General features: G+C 48.0%; 1 protein-coding gene across 1 annotated transcript in view; it reads right to left on the bottom strand.

Moving 5' to 3' along the window:
- Window positions 1–12186, bottom strand: part of PKN2 (protein kinase N2) — a 189236-nt gene that overhangs the window by 80874 nt on the left and 96176 nt on the right. Inside the window, exons 2-3 of the mRNA XM_075322303.1 lie at window positions 10344–10641; window positions 84–238 (exon numbers count right to left, since the gene is read on the bottom strand). Of these exons, the coding sequence (XP_075178418.1) occupies window positions 84–238; window positions 10344–10641 (453 nt within the window). The remainder of the gene's footprint in view (window positions 1–83; window positions 239–10343; window positions 10642–12186) is intronic.

Genomic DNA, 12186 nt, shown 5'->3' with positions numbered 1-12186 from the left:
GCAGCGTAACGTAGGGCTGCTGATCTTCTATGCCACTGGCCAGAGTAATATATGACTTATTATTAGAAGAACCTCAGACTTACTTTTGAAGGCCCATTCGAGTACGTCTGGATCATGTTCTCAGCTCCCTGCTTTACTTTCAGCTCAATGTCTAGCTGCTTCTGTAAAGCGATCAGCCTTCCACTGCTTGCAGAGGAGCCGGAGTCACTTTTTGGAGTGTCTGGTGTTTTAGGACAATCTGCAAGTGGCAAAGAAATGTAGAGATCATAAATCATCTGTTTACAAACCAGATCCCCAATATGACATTGCACATCGCTGATGCTCCAGTAGCCCAGGTTAAAAGGGGTCATCCACTACTGCGATATTGCTGAAATACTCTTATGTCATTGACATCAGATCACACTCTGTGCAACCACATCAATCAGTAGCTTTCAATACCGGTGTTGGCTGGATGAAGGGGAAAAGAATTGTATGTCACAGGAAAAGCAATTCTATGTAAATGTGTAGTGTATGTTCTCTAATACTGCAGCTGCAGTACCAGAGAATGGCCACTAGCTGTGCTAGTCCAGCTCAGTGCACAGTTTACATGCAGACGGGAGGAAAGGGGCAGCGGCTGATCAGTGGGGGGGGGCGGGTGGCTGATCAGTGGGGGGGGGCGGGGCAGCTGATCAGTGGGGGGAGGCGGGCGGATGATCAGTGGGGGGGGGGGGCGGGCGGATGATCAGTGGGGGGGGGGCGGGCGGATGATCAGTGGGGGGGGGCGGGCGGCTGATCAGTGGGGGGGGGGGGCGGGCGGCTGATCAGTGGGGGGGGGCGGGCGGCTGATCAGTGGGGGGGGGCGGGCGGCTGATCAGTGGGGGGGGGGGTGGGCGGCTGATCAGTGGGGGGGGCGGGCGGCTGATCAGTGGGGGGGGCAGGTGGCTGATCAGTGAGGGGGCGGGCGGCTGATCAGTGAGGGGGCGGGCGGCTGATCAGTGAGGGGGCGGGCAACTGATCAGTGGGGGGGCAGGCGGCTGATCAGTGGGGGCACCTGGTGTCAGAACCCCACCAATCTGATAATGATGACCCTCAAAGTTAGTGGATCAAACCAAAAAGCACTTTAGTAGGAAATACGTCTGCTAAATGATGTAGTAAGATTTACAGTACAAGGAGCGGAAGACTGACAGCTAAATCCATACTAGAGAAAAGAAATATGGTGTCCTTGGCAATCAAACAAATCTAAACAGAAGCAAGCTGCAGAATATCTGTATCACAAAAAAATGGGAAGTACAACCTTCTAGACAGGTAAAGGCCAACTGATAGGCACAAAGAAGTGCAAGAGCTGGCCACACATTCCTTAAGAACTTTTCATACACATGCATGCTCAAATTGGATGACTGTGGATGGATCTCAATTGAAAGAAGGGAGGGAGTAAGCTGCGGCCAGACACCTCCTGGTGGGCACTTTATTTCCAGGACAAACTAAAAAAAATGGAGCTTGTCTAAATTAGATCCAATCTGTTCCATCGAAAGCAGCAGGTTTTAACATGTGAAGTCCTTAACCCCTTCACCATCTGGCATTTTTCTGTTTTTCGTTATTTCCACTCCTTTTTCAGTCAATATAGCCATATGAGCGCATGTTTTTTGCGGAACGAGTTGTACTTATGAATGACAACATTCATTCTGCCACATATTGTACTGAAAAATGAGAAAAAAAAAAATCTCCAAGTACAGAGCAATTGCAAAAATAAAAGTGCAATTGCACAGTTAGTTTGTTTCCTTTCATTTACCATGTTCACTACATGGTAAAACTGATGTGTCAGTAGGATGCCTTACATCGGTACAAGTTCATAGATACCAAACATGTATACTTTTAATTTTATGTAATTGTTAAAAAAAAATTAATAAGTTTGGTAACCCCCCCCCCCCCCCCAAAAAAAAGACAAAAACAAAAAGAAACAGCATTACGCTTTTATCGTCATTATCCGAGACCTGTAGCGCTCTCATTTTTCGGGATCTGGAGCGTAGTGACAACTTATTTTTGCGTCTTCAGCTGTTTTTAAGTATATGTGATTTTTTTTTTATTATTATTATTATCGTTATTGCATTTTACTGCAATGTTGTGGCGACCAAAAACACCCGTAATTCTGGTGTTTTGATTTTTTTTGTTGCTACATCATGTCGTCGATCAGATTAATTGATTTTATATTTTGATAGATCAAGCATTTCTGAACATGGCGATACCAAATGAAGGGAATTTTGTTTACTTACCGTAAATTCCTCTTCTTCTAGCTCCAATTGGGAGACCCAGACAATTGGGTGTATAGCTTCTGCCTCCGGAGGCCACACAAAGTATTACACTTAAAAGTGTAAAGCCCCTCCCCTTCTGCCTATACACCCTCCGTGCATCACGGGCTCTTCAGTTTTGGTGCAAAAGCAGGAAGGAGGAAAAGTTATAAATTGGTTTAAAGTAAATTCAATCCGAAGTAATTTCGGAGAACTGAAACCATTCAACATGAACAACATGTGTACACAAAGAACAACAGCCCGAAGGGAACAGGGGCGGGTGCTGGGTCTCCCAATTGGAGCTAGAAGAAAAGGAATTTACGGTAAGTAAACAAAATTCCCTTCTTCTTTGTCGCTCCATTGGGAGACCCAGACAATTGGGACGTCCAAAAGCAGTCCCTGGGTGGGTAAAATAATACCTCGTAATAGAGCCGTACCACGGCCCTTTCCTACAGGTGGGCAACCGCCGCCTGAAGGACTTGCCTACCTAGGCTGGCATCCGCCGAAGCATAGGTATGCACCTGATAGTGTTTCGTGAAAGTGTGCAGGCTCGACCAGGTAGCCGCCTGACACACCTGCTGAGCCGTAGCCTGGTGCCGCAAAGCCCAGGACGCACCCACGGCTCTGGTAGAATGGGCTTTCAGCCCAGAGGGAACCGGAAGCCCAGAAGATCGATAAGCTTCGAGAATTGGTTCCTTGATCCACCGAGCCAGGGTTGATTTCGAAGCCTGTGACCCTTTACGCTGGCCAGCGACAAGGACAAAGAGTGCATCCGAACGGCGCAGGGGCGCCGTACGAGAAATGTAGAGTCTGAGTGCTCTCACCAGATCTAACAAGTGCAGATCCTTTTCACACTGGTGAACTGGATGAGGACAAAAAGAGGGTAAGGAGATATCCTGATTGAGATGAAAGGGGGATACCACCTTATGTAGAAATTCCGGAACCGGACGCAGAACCACCTTGTCCTGGTGAAACACCAGGAAAGGGGCTTTGCATGACCGCGCTGCTAGCTCAGACACTCTCCGAAGTGATGTGACTGCTACTAGGAAAACCACTTTCTGTGAAAGGCGTGAAAGAGAAATATCCTTCATTGGCTCAAAAGGTGGTTTCTGAAGAGCCATCAGTACCCTGTTCAGATCCCAGGGTTCTAACGGCCGCTTGTAAGGAGGGACTATGTGACAAACCCCCTGCAGGAACGTGCGTACCTGTGGAAGTCTGGCCAGGCGCTTCTGAAAAAACACAGAGAGCGCTGAGACTTGCCCCTTAAGAGAGCCAAGCGACAACCCTTTTTCCAATCCTGATTGAAGGAAGGAAAGAAAAGTGGGCAAGGCAAATGGCCAGGGAGAAAAACCCTGATCAGAGCACCAAGACGCTAGGATCCAGGACTCAATGGCCACACAGTCAGGTTGACTTTGGAAAGTTGATGATCCACCCGAAACTCTGGAGAGTCTCCAGAGCAATGTTCAGACTGTGTTGGCATGCCACTTGAGTGGGTGCCTTGACAAGCAGATCGTCTAAGTAAGGGATCACCGAGTGTCCCTGAGAGTGTAGGACTGCTACCACTGCTGCCATGACCTTGGTGAAGACCCGTGGGGCTGTCGCCAGGCCGAAAGGTAGTGCCACGAACTGAAGATGTTCGTCTCCTATGGCGAAACACAGGAAGCGCTGATGCTCTGGTGCAATTGGTACGTGGAGATAAGCATCTTTGATGTCGATTGATGAAAGGAAATCTCCTTGGGACATTGAGGCGATGACGGAGCGGAGCGATTCCATCCGGAACCGCCTGGTTTTTACGTGTTTGTTGAGCAGTTTTAGGTCCAGAACAGGACGGAAGGATCCGTCCTTTTTCGGTACCACAAACAAGTTGGAGTAAAAACCGTGACCCTGTTGCTGAAGAGGCACAGGGATCACCACCCCTTCCGCCTTCAGAGTGCACACCGCCTGAAGAAGAGCATCGGCTCTCTCGGGGGGCGGGGATGTTCTGAAAAAACGAGTCGGAGGACGAGAGCTGAGCTCTATCCTGTAACCGTGGGATAGAATGTCTCTCACCCATCGGTCTTTTACCTGTGGCAGCCAGGCGTCGCAAAAGCGGGAAAGCCTGCCACCGACCGAGGATGCGGTGTGAGGAGGCCGAAAGTCATGAGGAGGCCGCCTTGGGAGCGGTTCCTCGGCGGTCTTTTTAGGACGTGACTTAGACCGCCATGCATCGGAGTTCCTCTGATCCTTTTGAGGCCTTTTGGACGAGGAGACTGAGACCTTCCCGCGGGCCGAAAGGACCGAAACCTCGATTGTACCTTCCGTGGTTGAGGTCTGTTTGGTTTGGACTGGGGTAAGGAAGAGCCCTTTCCCTTGGATTGTTTAATGATTTCATCCAATCGTTCACCAAACAGGCGGTCGCCAGAAAATGGCAAACCGGTTAAGAACTTTTTGGAAGCGGAGTCTGCCTTCCATTCACGTAACCACATGGCCCTGCGGACTGCCACCGAATTGGCGGATGCTACCGCTGTACGGCTCGTAGAGTCCAGGACCGCATTAATGGCGTAGGACGCAAACGCCGACGCCTGAGAGGTTAAGGACACCACTTGCGGAGCAGATGTACGTGTGACTGCATTAATCTGCGCATGACAAGCTGAGATAGCTTGGAGTGCCCATACGGCTGCGAATGCTGGAGCAAAAGACGCGCCGATAGCTTCATAGATGGATTTCAACCAGAGCTCCATCTGTCTGTCAGTGGCATCTTTGAGTGAAGCCCCATCTTCCACTGCAACTATGGATCTAGCCGCCAGTCTGGAGACAGGAGGATCCACCTTAGGACACTGAGCCCAGCCCTTGACAACGTCAGGGGGGAAGGGATAACGTGTATCCTTAAGGCGCTTGGAAAAACGCTTATCTGGACAAGCTCGGTGTTTCTGGACTGCCTCTCTGAAGTCAGAGTGATCCAGAAACATACTCAATGGACGCTTGGGAGACCTGAAACGGAATTTCTCCTGCTGAGAAGCTGAGTCCTCAATTGTAGGAGCTGGTGGAGAAATATCCAACACCTGATTGATGGTTGCTATAAGGTCATTCACTATGGCGTCACCATCAGGTGTATCCAGGTTAAGCGCGGTCTCAGGATCAGAATCCTGATCTGCTACCTCCGCTTCATCATCCAGAGAGTCTTCCTGCTGAGACCCTGAACAGTGTGATGAAGTCGAGGGAATTTCCCAGCGCCCCCGCTTAGGCGGCCTGGGACTGCGGTCCATGTCAGAGACCTCACCCTGGGACCCATGGGTCACCCCAGGAGCACTCTGCAGCTCCAATTGAGGGGGGCCTGGGGTCAATGATTGAACAGTGCCCGGAGCCTGAGTCCACCGGTCTGGACTGTAAGGCTTCTAGTATCCTAGCAGACCATTTATCCATAGTCTCAGACAGTTTGTCAGCAAACACTGCAAACTCCGTCCCTGTCACCTGGACAGTGGTAGCAGGTGGTTCCACCTGGGCCACCAGTAGCAGAGGCTCCGGCTGAGTAAGTGCCACAGGGGCCGAGCATTGCACACAATGAGGGTCCGTGGAACCTGCCGGTAGTATAGCCGCACATGAGGTACAGGTTGCAAAGTAAGCCTGTGCTTTGGCACCCTTGCTATTTGCAGACGACATGCTGTTGTCTCCTCTGAGTACAATCCAGGAGGGTATATAGCCAAAAATCAACAGTGCGACAGTACAGTGTAAATGTATAGCATATAAGCATATATATATATATATATGTACACTTCTGCACTCAGTGGGGCCAGCACCTCAGGTGCTGCTTACCGACCGCTCAAAGCGGTTGTGTGATCACCAGAATCCCTGCATGGGCCTCCCAGAGCCTGTTGTCTCTCCTCTCCAGCGTTAGAAGTGCTGACAGGAATGGCTGCCGGCGTTCTGTGGAGAGGAGGGGGCCGTGGGCGTGCCCTAGAAAGTGCGGGAATCTGGAGCCCCAGTGTGCTGTATGAGGGGGGAGGAGGATACAAAGTATGCTCCAACCCTCAGCACTAACGTCCTGTGCAGCGTCCCGCCCTTCCCCTGACTGGCAGGCCTGGGGGCGGGAATATGCGATACTAGGCCGCAAAAGCCGGGGACTAAAGTAATAAGCGCGGCCGGCATATAAGCGCGGTCGGCGCGGTAGTCCCCGGCGCACAAGCACACCCAGCAGTGCTGAAGTGTATATGGCCACCAGCGCTCCATGCGCGGTTCCCACGGGGACACAGAGTACCTCACAGCGCGGCCGGCGCGGTAGTCCCCGGCGCACTAACACACCCAGCAGTGCTGCAGTGTGTGTGGCATCAGCGCTCTATGCGCGGTCCCCACGGGGACACAGAGTACCTCACAGTAGCAGGGCCTTGTCCCTGTCGATACTCGGCTCCTGTCAGCAGATTCCCCAGGGGCTGCGGAGGGAGCATGGTCTCATGTGCCTGGAGACCGATTAGGATCCCACTTCACCCAGAGCCCATTAAGGGATGGGGAAGGAAAACAGCATGTGGGCTCCAGCCTCTGTACCCGCAATGGGTACCTCAACCTTAACAACACCGCCAAGAGTGGGGTGAGAAGGGAGCATGCTGGGGGCCCTGTTATGGGCCCTCTTTTCTTCCATCCGACATAGTCAGCAGCTGCTGCTGACTAAGCTGTGGAGCTATGCGTGGATGTCAGCCTCCTTCGCACAAAGCATAAAAACTGAAGAGCCCGTGATGCACGGGGGGTGTATAGGCAGAAGGGGAGGGGCTTTACACTTTTAAGTGTAATACTTTGTGTGGCCTCCGGAGGCAGAAGCTATACACCCAATTGTCTGGGTCTCCCAATGGAGCGACAAAGAAATATATGTTTTATTGTTTTATTTTCAGTGGGGCAAAAGAGGGGTGATTTAAACTTTTGTTTTTCTTTTTAAACATTTTTGAATGATTTTGCTAGTCCTCTTAAAGGGCTTTATGCCTGCACTGTCCGATCCTTTCTCCTGATCAGAGTGATGCTTCGGCATCACTGTGACCAGCAGAAATGCTGTGTTCCTGTGAGCGCTGGCGCTCTGCCGACATTCACAGAAGTGATGACAGTGACAAAAGTCATCAGCTGACCCCATGCTGCCATGCCAAGACATTGGAGCTCTGTGATCGTGTCACGGGGCTGCCGATGGTGGCATTGAACGGTACAATCTCTGCCAGAGCGTGTTAGATTGTGCAGTGCGAGTTTGACAACGCGATCTAATGGGTTAACAGGCGCGGGTGAATCACAGATGCTCCCGCACCTTTTAGCGGCACGTCTGCTGGTCAGATGACATGTCAGGGGAAAGATGTGGGCTCAGCGTGTGAGCCCACATCAAAAGGAGGGAGACAACCTAGGACATACTGTATATGTACGTCCTAGGTCGTAGAGGCTAAGAGGAATTTGTCAGTACAATCCACCCTCTTAAGGCGTCTCTATGGGCATGTAAGTCATAGGAAGCTGAATAAAATGATACCTTGATATCTACGATCCAATGTCTTATTCCACAAAAATTTATATTTTTTTATATGTAAATGAGCTGCTTAGATTTTTGCGCCAGGAATGGCATAAGGTCACCCAAAAGCAGTGTGAACAACTGGTGGAAAGCAGCCAAGACGCATGAAGGCTGTGATTAAAAATCATGGTTATTCCACAAAATATTGATCTCTGAACTCTTTCTGAGTTAAAACATTAGTATTGTTGTTTCTAAATGATTATGAGCTTGTTTTCTTTGCATTATTTAAGGTGTGGAAGCACTGTGCATTGTTTTGTTTTTTTGACCATTTCTCATTTTCAGAAAATAAAATACAAAATGTATTGCTTGGAAATTCAAAGCCGTCAGTAGTTTATAGAATAAAAGAAGAATTTACATTTTACTCAAAAATATACCTATAAAAAGAAAAATCAGAAAAACTGACAATTTTGCAGTGGTCTTTTGCCAGAGCTGTATATGCCTGATCTTGAGTTTACCAATTTAAAAGGAACCTGTGCAGATGTGCACGGCTCCGGATGGTTGGAAGGTCTGCCCATGGGAGAGATCTGTCAATCAACTACAGCGGGGATTAGCTGAATCATTAAAATTTATGTTAGAGAGAAGCGTACCCGACCACAATGGTGCTGCCAGGCCCGATGCTTGCCGCACGAGGTCTCGGCAGCAGGAATCAGCCGATTGCCGCTCACTGCGGTCTGCAGATTACGCAGTAATAGCCGCTGGCATCGGCTCACACTTGCTTTCTTCTGTTATAGGAGGTGCTGGTCAGTTTTGTATCTTTGTAATAATATTATCCAAACTGTGCTCTTTTTAGAATATATTGTATGTGAAGGAACTAATGGAGACACTTCACATTACCCTTGCTAAGAGGCATTATCACTAAGAAAAGACCACTTTACTAGAAGAAGAAAAAAAACACCATGTTTAGTCTCATCCTGATGTCCCAGGAAAGAAAGCCAAACGCCAAGTATCCACTCATTGATTTCCTCTTAGATGCAGGACACGCTCGCCGCGCAGCAAGTGACTCATTTGTGCGGAGGTCTGCTCTTCATCCAAGGCTGATCACGATGTACAGAAGTAACCCGAACACAAGGGCCAGATGTAACCGGCCAGTTACTAAGAAGATCACTGGAACCAAGGCGAGGACACAGCTCGTGGTGATCTCCATAACATCATTAGCAGTGAAGGGTAATTGTGAGCGCAGCGCGGAGAGAGAATGACACGACGCAGCGCTGCCCGGTACACGGCCCCACTGCAATGGTATAAGGACAGGTCAACAAACACTGCTTGCAGATTCTGTCACAGATGTTTTACTTTCATTTTACTGTAGATTATATATTGCATATTTGCTGTGGACTTCACCCTGGGAATTGCAAAGAGTGAAAATCACAGTACAAACCTGCAAAAAGAAAACAATTAAAGGGACTATCAGCACAGGATGACTGTTCACACCAAGCATAGGCGCTCGTGCATCATGGCGGGGCTACTATTTAAATGCACCCTCCCACCTGCTTGTTTCAGTCTATCTCCACCCTCCCCACGTCTGATTGACGGCTCTGAGCAAGAGAAGGGGAAATTGTCACACACAGACTTGGGGATGGTCAGATGTGCAGGCAAACACACATAAACAGGGGTTTCACACTGACAAACAAGAGGTACACCGAGGACACAAACAACATTGAGCCCTAGTGAAGATGGACACCACCTCTACTTGCCTGAAACTGTACCCTGCACTCCTAGCCAGTCCCTATACAAGTTCCTCACCTGTCGCCGAGCAGGAACCTGAAGCCCTGAGAGACCATATAATAGTCCTGGCTAGTGAGTGGGCAGGAAAGGATCACTAGTCCCACCACTGCACTAATACAACACACCAGGGAAGGAAGACAAACAGGGCAATCAACAAACTATAAACTACAACCTCTTGGCTGCAGCCATGCATCAGGACTGCAGCCTACACCACAACAGACACAAAGGGTTCCAAAAGCCCCTTCAACCTTCAGGCCAAGTAGAGGGTATATATAGTGACAGAGTGGTCCCAAACTGGAAACACCTGAAAAGGTAATAAGAACGCTGCTTGCAAGGAAAACTGACATTAACCCCAAGACTGCCAAAAGAATGGAAATGCATTTAAGGCCGATGTCCCACTTGTGATTGCCTAGCGTGTATCTTGCGCAAGTTTCGCGGTGCATCACCGGGCACACATCACACTCTGCTCACAGGAGCGGGTTGGCTGCATAGAGATGCATGCAACCGACCCGCTCTCACAGGAGAGTGTGCGCCGTGCCGGGTGATACACTGCAAAACTCGCGCAAGATACATGCGAGGCAATCGCAAGTGGGACACCGGCCTAATATTGAGAGTCTTAGTCCTGAATCTCTTACTAGTCTTATAAAGCAGAAAGACAGCTGTGACTGAAAGATAGTGGAAAACAGGTAGGTGTGAAGGTGCACATAAAGGAGATGCCCCCACCATGATGCACTAGAGCCTGTGCTTGGTTTGAACAGTTTTTCGGTGCTGATAGGGTCCTTTGAACAAGCCCCAAATAGAACCTGTGTCAGCAGCACAACTCATTGGTAAATGTCTGGAGTACACACCTGGCAGATCCTCCGCCTCCCGCACCACGATATGTGCATTTATTTCTTGCAGGCTGTTGTGTAGCTCCTCCAGTTTTTTGTTGGACTTTTTTAATATATTATCCACATACGCCAAATTCTTCTTGTCGGTTGTAACCTTGCGCAGGTTCTCCGCTCCTTCTTTAATTTTAAGTTCTTTTCTAATTTCGCGCTTGATCTGATCTTTTATTTCATCCAAATTTGGCTGTGTCAGAGGATCGGAAAAATCTAGTTTCTGATTAATACCCATGGGCTCGGGAGCTATGTGGCTTCTGGTGTCCTAAAAGGGGAATAACAAAAGAAAAAGAAATGTAACGTCTAAAATAAAAAAAATAAAAAAAAATAGAATATGTATACATTTGTAGAACTAAATATATATACATATATATATATAAATAAATAAAAATACATACCTAAATATATATATAAAAATATAAATATATAATTATTTTTTTTTTCATAGAAACGTGGAGTAAATGTCCCAGCCATGCACCATAATCTGCTTCCAAAAGTGAATCCCGGGATAGAAGACCGGAGCTATAATCACATTGAAAGGATTCTCCACGGATAGAGATAAAACGGAACATTAGGCAGCACAAAAGGCAAAAGACTTGCACACAAAATGACACAAACCAAACACATCAACACAGATACACAAGGCTGGAGGGGTGTTACCTAGTCCTTTAAGGCTATGTGCCCATGTTGCTTTTTTATATGCTTCTTTTCTGCACATAAAGTATGTTTTGGCTGGAAAAACGAGCATTATTTTTATTGCATTTGTGCATTTTTTCATACGTGTTTTTTACTGCTTCTTTTAATTTAGTCATGGCTATCGCAATGATTCAGACACTGTACCCCGCCGTTCACCGCCGGGACCCCTGCTGATGTTACAGCCGGAACCTGGTTCTCATGGCCCGGAGCGGTGCCCTGCCCGAGCTGCTCCCGGCATTTTAACCCCATGAATCCTGCGATCAATGCGATCTCAGCGTTCAGGGGGCAGGGAGAGGAATCGCTTACCAATCCCTGGCGATCGGGTCCCTGTAATGCAATCACAGGGACCCGATTGCTGCCCTGGACCCTGGGTCGCTTTACTGCACTCTAATGATAAAGCATTGCAGAGGATTATAGAAACGCAGAAAAGAAACGCAGAAACAATTGACACAATGATTCTTTTATCAGCAACAAAATCTGCAAGGAAAAAAGCAGCAGCGTGTGCACAGCAAGTCACGATTCTCAGATTTTGGTGGGATGCTTTTATTAAAATAAGGAAAAACGTGAAAAACGCCAAAAAAAACCAAACCCTGCTAAGTGTGCACATAGCCGAATGGTGAGGAAATCTGATGGAACAGGTTTTATTTTTTCCCTTATAGCAAATAGTTTTTTCCTGATTCCATGCACCATATGCAAACACACACTATCCTTGAACAAAAAAAAATGAACGAGTTTTAACTGTTAACTCCCTTTGTCTTACATTTAAAATAAAATTTGGGGGGTGCTGGATCCATTTTTGGCCCTTTTTCTCAGTTTATACATTCAGTGTGACTTCAGCTTTTTTTGTAAGGAAAAAAAATTACATAATAACCATTACCTTTTTTGAAGTCAATACTACCCCTTATGAGAAAAAACTGCTTCTTTCTCCTTCTGGACTGGTCATTCATAATCAACACTCAATTTATGGGTAAACTGTGCTCTGTGAATGCAGAGTTTCCCATTACTGGAATAGGAGATGACAGTTGGTGCTCATAATATTCTATGGAGAAAGGTCACTTTCTGAACTTGCTGTAGAATGCTGCCTCTAGCTACAAGGCTGTGATTGGTGGCTTAT

The sequence above is a fragment of the Anomaloglossus baeobatrachus genome, chromosome 8 (genome assembly GCF_048569485.1).
Source record: "Anomaloglossus baeobatrachus isolate aAnoBae1 chromosome 8, aAnoBae1.hap1, whole genome shotgun sequence".
NCBI lineage: Eukaryota > Metazoa > Chordata > Amphibia > Anura > Aromobatidae > Anomaloglossus > Anomaloglossus baeobatrachus.
Note: the sequence above shows the minus strand (reverse complement) of the source record. Positions and strands in the feature narration are given on the sequence as shown.